At 40.3% G+C, this 15826-nt stretch overlaps 1 protein-coding gene across 1 annotated transcript; it reads right to left on the bottom strand.

The window, feature by feature from the left end:
- Positions 1-11792: 11792 nt before the first annotated feature.
- On the bottom strand, positions 11793-14572 carry LOC149228374 (APO protein 3, mitochondrial-like). The gene is made up of 2 exons (XM_089378168.1): positions 14073-14572; positions 11793-13516 (listed from the first exon to the last, which is right to left on the bottom strand). The coding sequence occupies exons 1-2, from the start codon at positions 14492-14494 to the stop codon at positions 12685-12687; spliced, it is 1254 nt and encodes a 417-aa protein (XP_089234294.1). The 5' UTR covers positions 14495-14572; the 3' UTR covers positions 11793-12684.
- Between the last annotated feature and the right edge of the window lie 1254 nt (positions 14573-15826).

The following is a 15826-nucleotide window of genomic DNA, read 5'->3' as shown; positions in this document are numbered from 1 at the left end:
GGAGCATCATAGGAAGTGTCAACACAAATTACAAGTGTTAAATCATAGGAAATATTGATACAAATGGGAAATGATGAATGAGAAAGGTGTGCTAGTAAGAAAGCTTCCAAGGATTGGCAAAGTTGGGGGTCAGACATTTTGAAAATGTTTATAAAGAACTTAAGTCATTGAATATTGTAGAGATTGTCATAATAGCATCATTTTTTCCAAGGCTTGTTTCTCAAGAATATAATCAACAGCTATACAAGGAGCTCACAAAGGATGAACTACTGGTTGTGTTGCCTTCCTTTCACAAATATAAGAGTCTTGGCCAAGATGAGTGAATTGTTGATTTCTTAGAGGGTTTCTTTGAGATTTTGAGTGAGAATTTGCTGCAAGTGTAGGAAGAAGTAAGAACGTTTGGTAAGGTATTAGGCTCTTTCAATTTCATGTTTATGGCTCGTTATCCTAAAGTTGATCATCCCAAGTCTTTTGATACATTAGACCCATAGCTTTGTGTAACTGTGTGTACAAAATTATATCAAAGGGGCTATCTGTCAGTTTGAAGAAACTTTTGTCCAAGTTTCTCTCTCCTAAACAAATTGGATTCTTAGAATGTCATTAAATCCACACAGTTATAGGATTGGGTCAAGAGGGTCTTCATACTATTAAAACTAAACATGTGCTAGCATTGGTGATCATGTTGATTTATCTAACAGTGTGTGCTAGCTTTATCTGAGATTACTCTTAATTCACATTGGTTTTAACTTCTCCGTGATTAATTGGATCATGGGATGTGTGACATGTCACTTTGGTTTCAAATGTTGTTCGTATCAATGGCTTGGCCTCACCTTTTTTCTAACCCACAAGAGGTTTGAGACAAGAGAGTCCATTGTGCCCGTTATTTATTTTAATTAGTGGCTGAAGGTCAAGCAGATCCATTATATAAGCCAAAAGGACGAGATATTCATGATATTCAGGTTATGGGTAATGAATCACTTATTTAATCTTTGTGGATGATGTGCTTTTGTCTCGTAATGGTTCTGTAGATAATTTAAGATAATTTTATTAATGTCCAACAAATAACCACAAAAGTAGGTTAATATGAGTAAAAAATACAACCAGTATAAATACAATGTGGGAGTGCAAGCACAACTCCTAGAGAATGTGTAAACCTACAATACTACATCCTCGAGATAAAACACATATATATTTGTGACGAAGGTATGATGATACAAAATACAAACAATAAGTGACATTGTCCAAGGCTGGAAAGTGATCAACTCAAGACTCTATCAAGAGAGAGAGTGAGAAAAAGAGATCAAATGATGAAGCTAACGATGTCGGGGTCTCCAGGGTTTGATGGCCAAAGGCGAGAGGGGAAAACTGGGTATTGGCACACTGTCTAAGTCCTCTGGAACCATTAGAGGGTCTGGCTGTTTTGATCCTGGGGGGATGTACAGCGAGGGCTACTCCTAGCATCCGAGGTCAAAAGAAGGAAGCTCTGCATAGATCTCTAGCTACTCCTCTGGATCTGGGATCTCGGAGTTATTCTGATGGGTGGAAGGCGCCCTACTCAGGGTCCATTTGGAGCTAATCCCTCAATTGATTGAGGATGCATGGATTGATGTATGGTTCAGCATCTCCGAACCGGTCTTGATGATAACAGACAATCTCCCAGATCGGGAGGCTGAGGATTGACATAGCATAATCTGATGCACTCTAGGACTCTGCCACTGCTTGCTGCTCTGATCTAAATGATCAACCTAAAAGTATGAGGTGATCATCCTAGTCATCCCAAGACAAGGCCCGCCATGCAAGAACTGAGATTTGTGGCTGAAGATCTCCCTAGTGTAAAGGGATAGGTATCTCCGGTCCTCGCATCAGAAGAAAGTAGAGAGGGATCCTACTGAGTACTTATATAGGATGAAAGGAAATTCAGGGAGATTCTTCCACAATGAAACAGAGCTACTGGAATGGAAATAAATAATCATAAATCCACTGTGGTATTTAATGAGCCTGATGAGGAAGTCGTAGAAACTTTAAGAGGATTATTCATCTTTAAACTTGCAAACTTACAGGAATGAATCGAGTATCTTGGTTTCAATCTTAAAACCAAATGGCTATAGTGCAAGGAATTGAACCCAGTTACTGTATAAGATTGAAAAGATAATTAATTAGCAGTTCAATAGATGGTTATCTACAGGTTGTAGATTGATCTTAGTCAAATCTGTTTTAGAGACCATTCCAAGGTACTAGCACTCTTTAGCATATATTGCTAGAGGCATTTTACTGAAAATCAGGACTTGCTTTAATTCGCATTTTAGTGAAACTCATCAGGACTTGCTTTAATTTTCATTGGAAACAAAGTTCTGATAATATTGGCACTCACTTAGCTAAGCCGCAATCTATAGCAAGGCTTAAAGACAAGATACGATGGGGACTTATGAACATTCATGTATTTGGCATATCTTTTTGTTAAAATTGGCAACCAGGGCAAAACTTCATGTGGGTCATCTTATTCATGGCTAATAATATTTTTATTAGATTCCTCTCGTCGAAAGGTGTAAGATTGATATAAAGATCATCCAATTCCGATAAGTATTCATGGAGATATGAATTTATTTTGATTATGGAATTATTATCAAGCCGACCTACAACTTATGTAGGCTCAGAAGCCCAACAGTCGCATCTATTCACCCACCAACGTTGTGTATAAATATAAGAGGACTTTTCCTCATTTAGACTCACTCATCTCATCACATCTCTCTCTCTCTACTGCGCAAATATGAGTCTCTTCTCTACTGCGCTGAAATGGGTCTCTCTCTCTCACACATGTGAAGCCGGAAACTGCTGAAACTGAAGCTGCAACTGCAGAAGTAAAGATTGACTTGCGTGGCCTAGAAGATCTCCTCTTTGGAACTGCGTTGTAGGTTCATCTGAACCTCCTTTGAAAGCCACAACTTTTGGTGGTGGAATGAAGTCAATCCGACGAATGGTTTGCAAGATATCGACTGCCCTAGTTTGAAGCCGGAAACTGCTGAAACTGAAGCTGCAACTGCAGAAGTAAAGACTGACTTGCGTGGCCTAGAAGATCTCCTCTTTGGAACTGCGCTGTAGTTTCATATGAACCTCCTTTGAAAGCCGCAACTTTTGGTGGTGGAATGAAGTCAATCCGACGAACGGTTTGCAAGATATCGACTGCCCTAGTTTGAAGCCGGAAACTGCTGAAACTGAAGCTGCAACTGCAGAAGTAAAGATTGACTTGCGTGGCCTAGAAGATCTTCTCTTTGGAACTGCGCTGTAGATTCATATGAACCTCCTTTGAAAGCCGCAACTTTTGGTGGTGGAATGAAGTCAATCCGACGAACAGTTTGCAAGATATCGACTGCCCTAGTTTGAAGCCGGAAACTGCTGAAACTGAAGCTGCAACTGCAGAAGTAAAGATTGACTTGCGTGGCCTAGAATATCTCCTCATCTGAATTGCACTGTAGGTTCATCTGAACCTCCTCTGGAAGCCGAAACTTTTGGTGGTGGAATGAAGTCAATCCGACTGTCGGTTTGTGAGATATGGTCTACCCTAGTTTGATAATGAAGCCGCTAATGTTGATGCTACTGATCTAGGGTTTGCTACTGGTAATATGAATCAGATTTATTGTACTATTTCTCTCTGCTGAATTATTGAAGATAAAAGAAGATTTGATCAAAGGGTTTCCCCACACATTGTGGGGTTTGTCCCTGGCTAGCCGCCACATCTTGTGTCTCTTGTCTTGGCTTGTTTTCTGTCGATCGTTTAATGTTCTATCTGCACTTTACTTTATGTACATGTAATTGCTAATCGATGGAATATAATAAGAAAAAGAAGTAAACTGTTATAAGCATAGAACATACCATAACTTAACATGGTATCAGAGCTGAGGTGAAGACAAAGCCGGAGCAAGAGCAAGAGCAATCATTGAAGAGAAGATTGGCAAGGCTATCCTAAAAGAACTATGGGGTCCTCAACACTCTTTCCTGCCGAAGACAAGCTCTGTGAGAAAGCTGACTATCACGGATGAAAGATGTCTATCGATCTAACCCTTGAAGATCAAGGAGTGTTGGACCATGTAAGAGGCCATATTGTTGAGCCTTCATCAAATGCATCTGCTGCTTCCTGGAACAAATGGAAAAATGGAGAAGTCAAAACAAAGAAGATCATCCGGGACTCTATCGACAAGCGCTTGGTGGCCTACATCTCTGATCCTCCACCTCCAAGGAAATCTACGACAGACTGGTGAGTTTATTTAAAGTTAATGATGCAAATCAAGTTTTGTTTCTTAGAAATAAGCTGAGGGAAATCAAGAAGGGTAAAGATGAAAGTATGCAAGCATACTTCTTAAGAATCACCAAGATCAAGAACGATCTCCTATCTATTGGGGAAACTATTACTGACAGAGAAATGGCACTCACAACTCTTGAAGGATTACCATCTGAATGGTATGTGTTCAGGACTACTCTTCTGAACTATAATGTAATTCCTGGTTTCGAGGAATTAATGGCTAGATACATTCAAGAAGAAACAAGGGAAGAAGTGTAAGAAATGCCCATGCCTAAAGGTCCTCCTGCTGCCTTTTCTTTTCATGCAAAGAAAAGAAATAATTCCGAGACTAAATCAAAAGGAAAGGTTGGACCTAAGGCTAGAAGAAAATGACGATGTTACATTTGCGATAAAGCAAGTCACTATGCAAGGGAGTGCCCTGATAGAAAGGACTCACTCTAGGATGATGATCAAAATCCCTCTGATGGCAATCAAAGGAATGACAAATTCAACAGCAAAGGTAAGAGGAGAGCTGGGAATCAAGGAAGAGGACAAGCATTCAAGAAAGCCAGAAATTCCAAGATGTATTAAATGCACCTGACCTCAAAAAGAACCTAGTGTCCATCTCGGGAACGGAAGACAAAGGCTACAAGGTAACCTTCAACGATGGCAAGGTATGTATATGGAAAAATAATGTTAAGGATGCCTTTACTCTTGGGTTTAGTGTTGATTCATTATATCAGGTCGATGGAAGTCTGCTAGGTGTCATGTCTTATGACACATCTCTTCAGTCCGAACTTTGGCATTAGAGGTTTTTCCTCCCTTCATTATAAAGCTATACTCGGTGTAAGACAAATGGTGATAGGGATGCCCGAATTCTGAATAGAGAATGGTGTATGTCCAGGATGTGCTGAAGCAAAGCTCAAAAGGGCACCATTCCCCTCAAGCCAAAGCAAGACCTCTGATATATTACAATTGGTTCACTCAGGCATACCTGAGGTTGGCATTAAGAGGGAGATTACCACACCACATACTCCTTAGCAGAATGGTGTGGTGGGAAGGAAGAACCGCACGATGATGGAAGCTGTCTGGGCCATGCTACATGATCAAAGACTTCTGATGTTTCTATGGGCTAAAACTACAATCATCGTCATATATGTACAAAATTGATGCCCTCATCAAGCATTGGGTTCCAAGACTCCTTAAGAAAAGTTCACCGCAAGGTGAACAATCTTTCGACTTTGAGGAGCTCTCAAGAAGCCAACACCAGGGAATCGAAAGAAAAGGATGATGAATCAATGCCTGATGTAGAAGAACCCATGGATCTGATAGGTTCTCATCCACATGAGCCTTCCTCTTCTAGGAAGAGGCCTTCATGGCTTAGGGGGATACTTGATGATGCTAAAGGACATGCTGCACCCTGAGGAACCTTCCGTCAAAGTAAGAAACTTAATAGGTATCAAGGATACCTGACCATCATGAGCACGATCATACAAAATGAGCCTTCGTCATTCTCAGATGCCGTCAAGCATCAAGTATGGAAGGATGCTATGACCGTAGAATATGAGTCTATTATGGAGAATGATGTCTGGGAAGTAGTTCCCAGACCCTAGACAAGACAATTGTTACTTCAAAATGGCTTTACAAGATAAAGCATGCAGCAGATGGAAGCATGGAAAAGTATAAGGCTCGTTTTGTTGCTCGAGGTTTCTCCCAAAAGGAAGGTATAGACTATGATGAGATATTTGCACCTGTTGCCAGATATACGACCATCCGCTCGATCACAGCCCTTGCCGCTTCACAAGGATGGAACCTACATCAGATGGATGTCAAGACTGCGTTCTTGCATGGCTCGATCAAAGAAGAGGTCTACGTGGAGCAACCCGAAGGATTTGAGATTTATGATCGAAAATCTCATGTATATAGGTTGAAGAAAGCTCTCTATGGGCTGAAGCCAAGCACCCCGAGCATGGTATGAGAGGATTGATAGCTACTTGATGAAGCTGGGATTCACGAGGAGTGAAGCCGATCCTAACCTTTACTTTAAGGTTGAAGATGACAAGCCTCTCATACTGGTATTGTATGTGGATGACCTCTTTCTAACAGGTGCAGACCCTCTCATTCACAAATGTAAGAGAGAGCTGGCCTCTAAATTTGAAATTAAAGACCTAGGACTGATGCACTACTTCCTAGGACTTGAAGTATGGCAGAAGCCAAGGGAAATTTTCCTATCTCAAGGGAAATATGTGGTAAAGATATTGGAAAGATTTGGTATGATGGACTGCAAGCCTGTGACTACCTCGAGGATCTTAACTTTAGAAGTTATATGGTAGTGATGTCGGACCAGATTTGGGAAATGCCTCTGAGTTTTATAAACTCATTCGCATTGATGTTCTTGGTGAACCTCCGTCCGAACATATTTTTTGCAGTTAGCATTGTGAGCTCATATTTGGTTGAGCCTCATTGGATTGATGCCAGGAATCTTCTGAGATGTCTTCAGGACACAATCTCTCATGGATTAAGATACACTGCCGAAGATGTGAGACTACTTGGATATACTGATGTTGATTGGGCAGGCAGTGTGGTGGACCGTAAGAGCACTTCCGGGTGTTGTTTCACCTTGGGATCTGTTTCGATATCCTGGATGAGCAGGAAGCAGAAGTCGGTGGCTTTGAGCACCGCCGAAGCAGGATATATTGTTGCTAGCATAACCTCGTGTGAGGTAGTCTGGTTGCGAAAGCTCTTCAGTGAGCTGTTTGGATTTACATTGGATACCACTGTGATTCTCTATAACAACCAGAGGTGGGATTCGATTATTGAGGAATCCCGTATTCGTCGATTGCTCCAGCAGATAGACATCATCTTGGATATGGTAAGTTGATGAGCAAGGAGGCTCCATCACATTAAGATGATGTACAGGTTGATACACCTTGTCAAAGCCCCGAGGAAAGATCTAATCTGTGATTTTCCCAAACGACTTGGAGTCAGTAAGAAACCCTTGTACAAGGGTCCTGCATGTTGCATACATTGAGCTCTGGGAGCTCTGAGGGCTTGCGGTTATTACTGGAGCAACATACGACCACAGGGTGACTCACCCTCCCCTAGTGGTGCACACTGGAACAAGATGATTCGCTCTCTTGTGGGACAAGATGATTCGCTCTCTTGTGGAACAGGATGATTCGCTCTCCTGTGTAGCAGGATGATTAGTTCTCCTGTGAGGCCTGGATTGATGTGTTCTCCATGGCGATTGTAGCAGGATCGATGTGTTCTCCTGTGAGGCCTGGATTGATGTGTTCTCCATGGCGATTGTAGCAGGATTGATGTGTTCTTCTGTGAGGCTTGGATTGATGTGTTCTCCATGGCGGCCTGGATTGATGTGTTCTCCATGGAAATTGTAGCAGGATTGATGTGTTCTCCTGTGAGGCCTAGATTGATGTGTTCACCTGTGAGGCCTGGATTGATGTGTTCTCCATGGCAATTGTAGCAGGATTGATGTGTTCTCCTGTGAGGACAGGATTGATTAGTTCTCCTGTCGAGGCATCCTACCCATGCAGTCTGGGACTCATGGGAAGTACCTCTCATCTGATCAATGAGCAGGGAAATGAAGTTAGGGACCATAGTAGTACCGATGGATGCATCGTTGTAACTACCGTACTCCCTACGCTAGGATGACCTCCATTGATCTGGGATCAATGATACTGGTCTGGGACCAGTGGTAGGAGTTGTACCATACTATGACGCTGACTTCGGGTCGGTTGAGACTGGTCTGGGACCAGTGGTACATACTCTGAGACTGACGTTGAGTCAGTGGAGGATGATATTGGTCTGGGACCATTGGAGTTGTACTCACTATAACGCTGACTTTGGTTTGGTTGAGACTGGTCTGGGACCAGTGGTACATACTCTGAGACTGACTTTGAGTCAGTATGATACATCCTCGATCATTTCTTCTTCTTCATAATTCGGACAAAAGCAGAGTAGAACAGAACAATGCAAGAGCAGAGCAGAACAAAACAAAACAGTACAGATCAGTGCAGGGCAGAACAAGACAAAGCAGAACAAGCAAAATAGAGCAGAGCAGGGCAAGGGTCAGGTTGTACAAGGCAGTGCATTTGATGCATGAATAGTAACGACCGATAGACAGATTGCAGATGAAGTTCTCCATGGTTGAGAGGGAGTGTTAAAATTGGCAACCAGGGCAAAACTTCATGTGGGTCATCTTATTCATGGCTAATAATATTTTTATTAGATTCCTCTCGTCGAGAGGTGTAAGATTGATATAAAGATCATCCAATTCCGATAAGTATTCATGGAGATATGAATTTATTTTGATTATGGAATTATTATCAAGCCGACCTACAACTCATGTAGGCTCAGAAGCCCAACAGTCGCATCTATTCACCCACCAACGTTGTGTATAAATATAAGAGGACTTTTCCTCATTCAGACTCACTCATCTCATCACATCTCTCTCTCTCTACTGCGCAGATATGAGTCTCTTCTCTACTGCGCTGAAATGGGTCTCTCTCTCTCACACATGTGAAGCCGGAAACTGCTGAAACTGAAGCTGCAACTGCAGAAGTAAAGATTGACTTGCGTGGCCTAGAAGATCTCCTCTTTGGAACTGCGCTGTAGGTTCATCTGAACCTCCTTTGAAAGCCACAACTTTTGGTGGTGGAATGAAGTTAATCCGACGAACAGTTTGCAAGATATCGACTGCCCTAGTTTGAAGCCGGAAACTGCTGAAACTGAAGCTGCAACTGCAGAAGTAAAGATTGACTTGCGTGGCCTAGAAGATCTCCTCTTTGGAACTGCGCTGTAGGTTCATATGAACCTCCTTTGAAAGCCGCAACTTTTGGTGGTAGAATGAAGTCAATCCGACGAACGGTTTGCAAGATATCGACTGCCCTAGTTTGAAGCCGGAAACTGCTGAAACTGAAGCTGCAACTGCAGAAGTAAAGATTGACTTGCGTGGCCTAGAAGATCTCCTCTTTGGAACTGCGCTGTAGGTTCATATGAACCTCCTTTGAAAGCCGCAACTTTTGGTGGTGGAATGAAGTCAATCCGACGAACGGTTTGCAAGATATCGACTGCCCTAGTTTGAAGCCGAAAACTGCTGAAACTGAAGTTGCAACTGCAGAAGTAAAGATTGACTTGCGTGGCCTAGAAGATCTCCTCATCTGAACTGCACTGTAGGTTCATCTGAACCTCCTCTGGAAGCCGAAACTTTTGGTGGTGGAATGAAGTCAATCCGACAGTCGGTTTGTGAGATATGGTCTGCCCTAGTTTGATAATGAAGCCGCTAATGCTGATGCTACTGATCTAGGGTTTGCTACTGCTGATATGAATCAGATTTATTGTACTATTTCTCTCTGCTGAATTATTGAAGATAAAAGAAGATTTGATCAAAGGGTTTCCCCACACATTGTGGGGTTTGTCCCTGGCTAGCCGCCACATCTTGTGTCTCTTGTCTTGGCTTGTTTTCTGTCGATCGTTTAGTGTTCTATCTGCACTTTACTTTATGTACATGTGATTGCTAATCGGTGGAATATAATAAGAAAAAGAAGTAAACTGTTATAAGCATAGAACATACCATAACTTAACACTTTTGTTGCAAAAACTTTTTGGAATCTGATTACAAAACTAAGCTTATGAAAGAATTATTATTAAAAAAATATGGCTCCAGGTTCAGTTTTAGACTGGATCAGAAGTGATAGGAAAAGCATTTCCAATGTTTCCAATCAATGGAAAGCATTGGCACTTTCTTTTTCAAGAATTGGGTCTTATTTGGCTTGGAAAGTTGGTGATGGTTCACAACCTTACTGTAAGGGCGGGAGCTGATGCTATCATCGGGTCCAGGAATGAGGTTGTTTTATCTGCTAAATAGATCCAATATCTTCAAAACATAGGTATATGCATACTAAATTTGACAGGGGATCCTATATCTATTGACATGTGACATGAGAGCTGGATGTCTGGTCAAGGTTTAGGTTTGGAAAGTGGTCATGTACATTCTTGGAATACCTGCCAGTCTGAATTGTGTAAAGCCCAGAATCTGATTTTTGGTGTGGGAAAAGAACAAGACTGGTGGGAACTATACCGCTAGTTTGGGCTACAGGACTTTTCAGGCCGATGCACATCAGGATGTAAAACGGTGGTGGGATAAAATATGGAAGAATTAGGCGCCCATGGATTAAACTTTTATGTGGCTAGCAATGACTAACAAGGTACTTGGGAGATGTTCCAGAAAAGAAACAAGAGAGGTCCTACTGTTTGTTTACTGTGCAGACGGGGAGCTGAAACTACTACACATCTATTTATTGAACATATTTTTGCTCAACAAACTAGGAGAGATATGGGTCATTGGATGGCTTACAATAACATTTGGCATGAGACTTGTAGAAGAATACTTGAAAAGATGCCATGAAAGGCATAAAAAAAGTTAAAAACCATTCTTTCTTTGATTCCGTAGGAAATTTGAATTGTTAATTTGTTTGTAATGCTTTGTTATTTGAAGATTGATATATACCTACTTACCAGGTTACCGGACAAGTATGGGCTATTTTCCATAAGTGCAAATCTTCTTTCAAGGTTGAGTCAACTATACAGGTGGGTGAGGTCAAGCTTGACAAGTCCATAGCTTGGGGATATTGTGATGGGGCTTGTCAGAACCTGATTCAATCAGCAGTATGGGGGGCATACTTTATCTTTCCAACAATCATCTTATTCAGTTCAAAGCTAGTCTGGGTACAACTATGGTGAATTCATGGCACTAAAGATTTAGCTACCAGTGGAAAAGGGACTATACCAGTTACAGCTATATGGGGACACTTCCGGTGATCAATTGGATGAAGAATCTGTTACATGTTCAGAATATTACTTTACTTCTTCTTACGGAACAACTCAAGGAGAATTCATAAGTCTTTAACACGATTTACTTATGCTTATCAGGATCTGAATGCTACCGCTGATGCTTTATCTAAAGCAGAGTTAATTCTGCCTGTGGGTCATCTCTTATTGGAAGAGTCTTTGGATGGCACTATCACTGAATCTAGATTACATATACTGGCATACTGTCTTCTGTCCTAGTTTGATAAAATAAGAATTTATAGGAAAGTATTTATATGTATCTAGAGTGTTTTGGTGGATTATTTATATCATGTGGACAGTACCATCTATATGTAATGTGCCTTGAGCACCTGAAGAGAGTGTTCTTAAATTCTCTGCTGAAATAAAGAATGCATTTTTTTCCTTGGAAAAGAAATGCATGTTCATGTTCAACAAATCCTCAAAAATTTCAATCAACTTTCTACCATTCTTTCTTATTGGATCAGCTGTCTAAAATGTTAATCCAAAGGCTTAGGTCAAATATAAGGTGAATGATCAGAAACACATGCACCACTATATGTATGCCAACAGCTATAGGTATATTTAAAAACTAAGTAACTCCCCATTTATTTGTTCACATCAGAAAATGGAAAAACAATCGACGAAGACCTCTTACACAAAATAGCAGTAGAATTAAAAGCTAAGTTTATTGTTGAAAATCTCCATGTTGGGTCATGGCACGATAGGTGATGTAGCATACAAAGAGCTACGCATCAAGTGATAGTCAAATTTAATTATACAAAATATAAAGGATCCAAAATTCACAATAATAGTACATATACTGGATGGCATCAAGAAGAATGATGTGTAGTCAACTAGCATGATTACTTTGTCCTTCTTATATATACAGTACAGTGATCAGTATACAGAGTCCCCTTCTTAAGCAAAAATGTTGCAGCTGCTTCCCATTGTATATTTTGGACATGTTTGCGGAACAAGGGCTTCTAGAGAAACAACATTCTTGTACAGTCTACTGACAAGATAAATAAGTGCTTGTTCCTGGAAACCTATTTTCTATAATTCCTTAAACACCTTGCATGGTAAAACAGGCATATGATCTGCTTTGCCTGTTCTCAATAATGACTTTTCCTTTGTGTCTCAAAGAAAGCAACTCAATGCGCCTTATCACAATGAACCACTTGGTCAATGCTACTATTAATGAGATCCAGCATCAAACTACTTGGATCTATACCCGCAGACAGAAATCAGCTCTGTGGCCTCACATTTCATATTGTCGTTCTTTGTAAGATTTATAGAGAAAGCAACGCTAATTTTCATGCCTGACACCCACAAATTGACATCTTTCCCGGACAGGGGTTTCCAATCCAGTTATAAAAAGATGTTAAGCGTTTTTAAACACAATAGCACATATTATCTAGGTTATAGGTTATCCAGCTTGCCATATTCACAATATATCTCTCAATCTTGAACCATGAAGATGACCAAGAGAAACTGACATTCTTTGTAGCATGTCCCTGAGAAATAACTATAATACCATCCATCAAGGCGGTTGACGTCACTCAAGCAACAATGTCTGCTTCCTCCAAAGCAGGCATTGCAACATCCAGCCGCATCATTGACTCGTATTCTTTAGGCACAGCTGCTCCTGCCTGAACACACAATTCTACCAATGCAGGGGCTTTACCATAGTACTTTCTAAGCTCATTCTTTAATGGTATACCATTTGGATCACGCACATGCCATACATAAATTGGGGGAATCAAATCATCAAGTGTAGCTTCCTGCCAAGCATGCTGCCCATCACGAAACTGATGCTTTGGAGCCTTACACATTCTCACTTTGTGTCCCTTTGGACCCACTTGAACCTCCGGGCAATACCCACAAGTTTTCACTGGGTATTTCTTCATAATTTCCCTTGCTCCCACCCTCATCCTCTCCCATGCCTCAAGTGTTGTCTCACCCGTTTGTCGAATCTCCTCTGCATTTGACAACAGGGAAACTTCTTTAAGATCAAGTTCCTTTAGACAGAAATCATTGGACACTTGCAAATCCTTGACATGATAAGGGGTCAATGGCTCAAAATCTGTGATCTGCCCTGCAACCATGTACACAGGATGAACCCTTCGCCTTGTTGGACATTCCTTCAGGTCTAATCCTGCTTGGATGCAGAGCTCCACTATAGCAGGTATCCTAGGAATTTTACGCATATCATTGTGGCTCACTCGGGGATTTCCAACCCTGTCATAGAGATGAAAACAATCAATGGGTGCTACAACGTGATCAATAGAACCCCTTATCCATACATGAAGTGCATTCCTTGAGCCACTCTTGGGGCCCTTACAAGTCCTCAGCTCGTGACCCAGACGGCCAATATGCACTTCTGGACAAAACCTGCACAAACACAGATTAATATGAATCATGATCTATTTGCATATGTTGTTTCCTTAATTGGAAATCTTAGCATTTTAGAAATATATACTCATCTCCTAAACCCCCTAAGCAACTTGGGGGGAAATGCAAACTCTGCAAAACTACAGAGTGAAAGAAAGCCCGGTACTGAAAACTCTAATCACCAATCAGCAGAGTAAACATACCAAAACAAAATTGGATTTACATATGTTTATGAGGTCTTTCTGTTCAAAGCGATCATGTTAAAAATGTTTTATAAAACAAAAAAGCATTTTACGTTTTGCAGGCACAAGAGAAGGATCTACACCTCTCTTGAAAGAAAAATCATGTTCAGGACCATCATGTAAACAATGTCTTATAAACCAAAATAGTATTCTTAGCTTTTTCGGTTATATGTGAAACTCGCAGGAATGGGATTGTTCTTTTCAATCCTACATGAACTATCTTGTTCCTTTTAATGGGCAATATGAACTGGGATTCAAAGTTAGGAGTAGTTGAAATAGAAGAGAATAAGCAAGCAGAAAGGTATACGTGATACCTGCATGTATGAACTGACAGTACATTGAGAAGCTTGCTGACACCAACACGAACTGTGATTAATGCCTGATAAACTTCATGGGAGACTTTGATGAGTTCAGGAACCAACAACCCATTTTCAGGAGGTTGTAGAACTCTTTGTTCCACTTCTCTATTAAGCTTATTTTCCTCCTTAGCTCTCCTAATGAGAACCTTCAGTGGTGTAGGTAATGGCTTCCTCTGGCCCTTTGGCAATGGCTCTGGAAGATCCACGTGCTTTGGGGATGAGGGCTCCGAGGGTTTAGACGAGTAACTAGGCCCAAATTCTTTTTGGAGGATGTGGGAAGACGCGAAGGTTGAGAGACTGTTGCATTGAATTGCTTTGCGCAAACTGTGCCCGTTCCGAAAAAACGCAGAGGCGTTGAGAACGAGTCTCAAATACATTTTTGTACGATTTAGGGTATTACCTCACTGTCGCTTGATGGTCGTTACTGTCAATTTTATCTTTGCGATAGGGGAAGCTTTGCATGTTATTTTAATTATAAATCCTGAAAGCGTAAAATTTTAATAATTTTTTTGTAGCTGAATATGGAGAGATGTTGGAGTAAACTAATTTATTATATTAAAAAATAAATTTTAGTAGGTAGTGAGTTTAAAAATAATAAATAGATTTAATATTGTAATTAATTTAGTTAATAAGTTTATATTTTATTTAATTCGGGATCTATTAAGCGGTTAGAGGGTTTTTCGAAGTGTAAATCTTTTTTTGAGTGTAAAATTCGAAGAAAGATTTGTAGATTTGATCCCTCTTGGCCCTTTATAGATCTGGGGTTAAGATATATTGGTTTCAGTGATGTGCAGTCATACATAAATTGTTGAATATCTAATTATTTTGATCATTTTAAATATGCTAAATATGTCTAACATTAATTTGGTCAATTTGATTTTAAATTTGCTTAGTTACCTCAGTTTTTTGAGATGAGAGAGACTCTTAGTAACTTGAATGATGAAAAATGATGAAATAAAAATTTTGAGTGCAAAGTGACAAAGTAACAAAAATGTTAAATGATAGAAAACATGAATAATAAAAATATAGTCAATTGCAAACAATCTTCATTGTAATCAATCTGAAACTATGTTCTTCTATTGTTCTTATTGTTACACTTATTAGTTTTGCCATTTTCGATCATATGAAAAGGGCAGTGGAAATCATAGACCATTCAAATATTTAAATCGAGCTACTGTAGTAAACATAACATCATAAGTTGTCTCTGTTGCTCTCCAATATTAATAGTAGTTTTCTCCAAAGTCAATCATTGTGACTTATGGAGTGCTAATCCCCAAATAATTTTCAATGGTAGTTATTCTTTATTACCCCATTTTAATGCAAAGTGATTAACAATGTTGAATGATGGAAAATGGGAATAAGAATGTAGCCAATTACAATTAGTTTATAGTTTCAGGAAGCAAACATTTCGGGTAAGTGAACATTTTATTTAGGATGAAAATTCAAGTATTGTATTTATGGTTGAATTACTATAACACACATAAGTAAATGCACGTCATGAATTTTTATGTGCTTACACCAAGAGAGTGTGTGTATGTTATTTGGGGTGAGAAGGAGAGACAATAGGAGATAGAGATATAGATGGAAGGGAGGAGAGAGGGAAGAAGAGAGGCAAAGTCAGGGAGGGAGGAAGAGATATAGATATAGAGAGAGGAGTGTTAGAGAGAGAGGGAGGGGAAAAGCGAGGGGGAGAGAGTGCGTATGTTTTG

The sequence above is a fragment of the Pinus tabuliformis genome, chromosome J (assembly GCF_031772625.1).
Source record: "Pinus tabuliformis cultivar Carrire ecotype Pingquan chromosome J, CPIR1, whole genome shotgun sequence".
Taxonomy (NCBI): domain Eukaryota; kingdom Viridiplantae; phylum Streptophyta; class Pinopsida; order Pinales; family Pinaceae; genus Pinus; species Pinus tabuliformis.
This window is presented reverse-complemented; position numbering and strand designations above follow the sequence as displayed.

Excerpts from the sequence above, each read along its gene's own strand:
- LOC149228374 (XM_089378168.1), bottom strand. The coding sequence starts at position 14,494 with ATGTATTTGAGACTCGTTCTCAACGCCTCTGCGTTTTTTCGGAACGGG. Across the intron at positions 13,517-14,072 it reads CTGTCAGTTCATACATGCAG|GTTTTGTCCAGAAGTGCATA; the intron begins GTATCACGTATA and ends GTGTTTGTGCAG.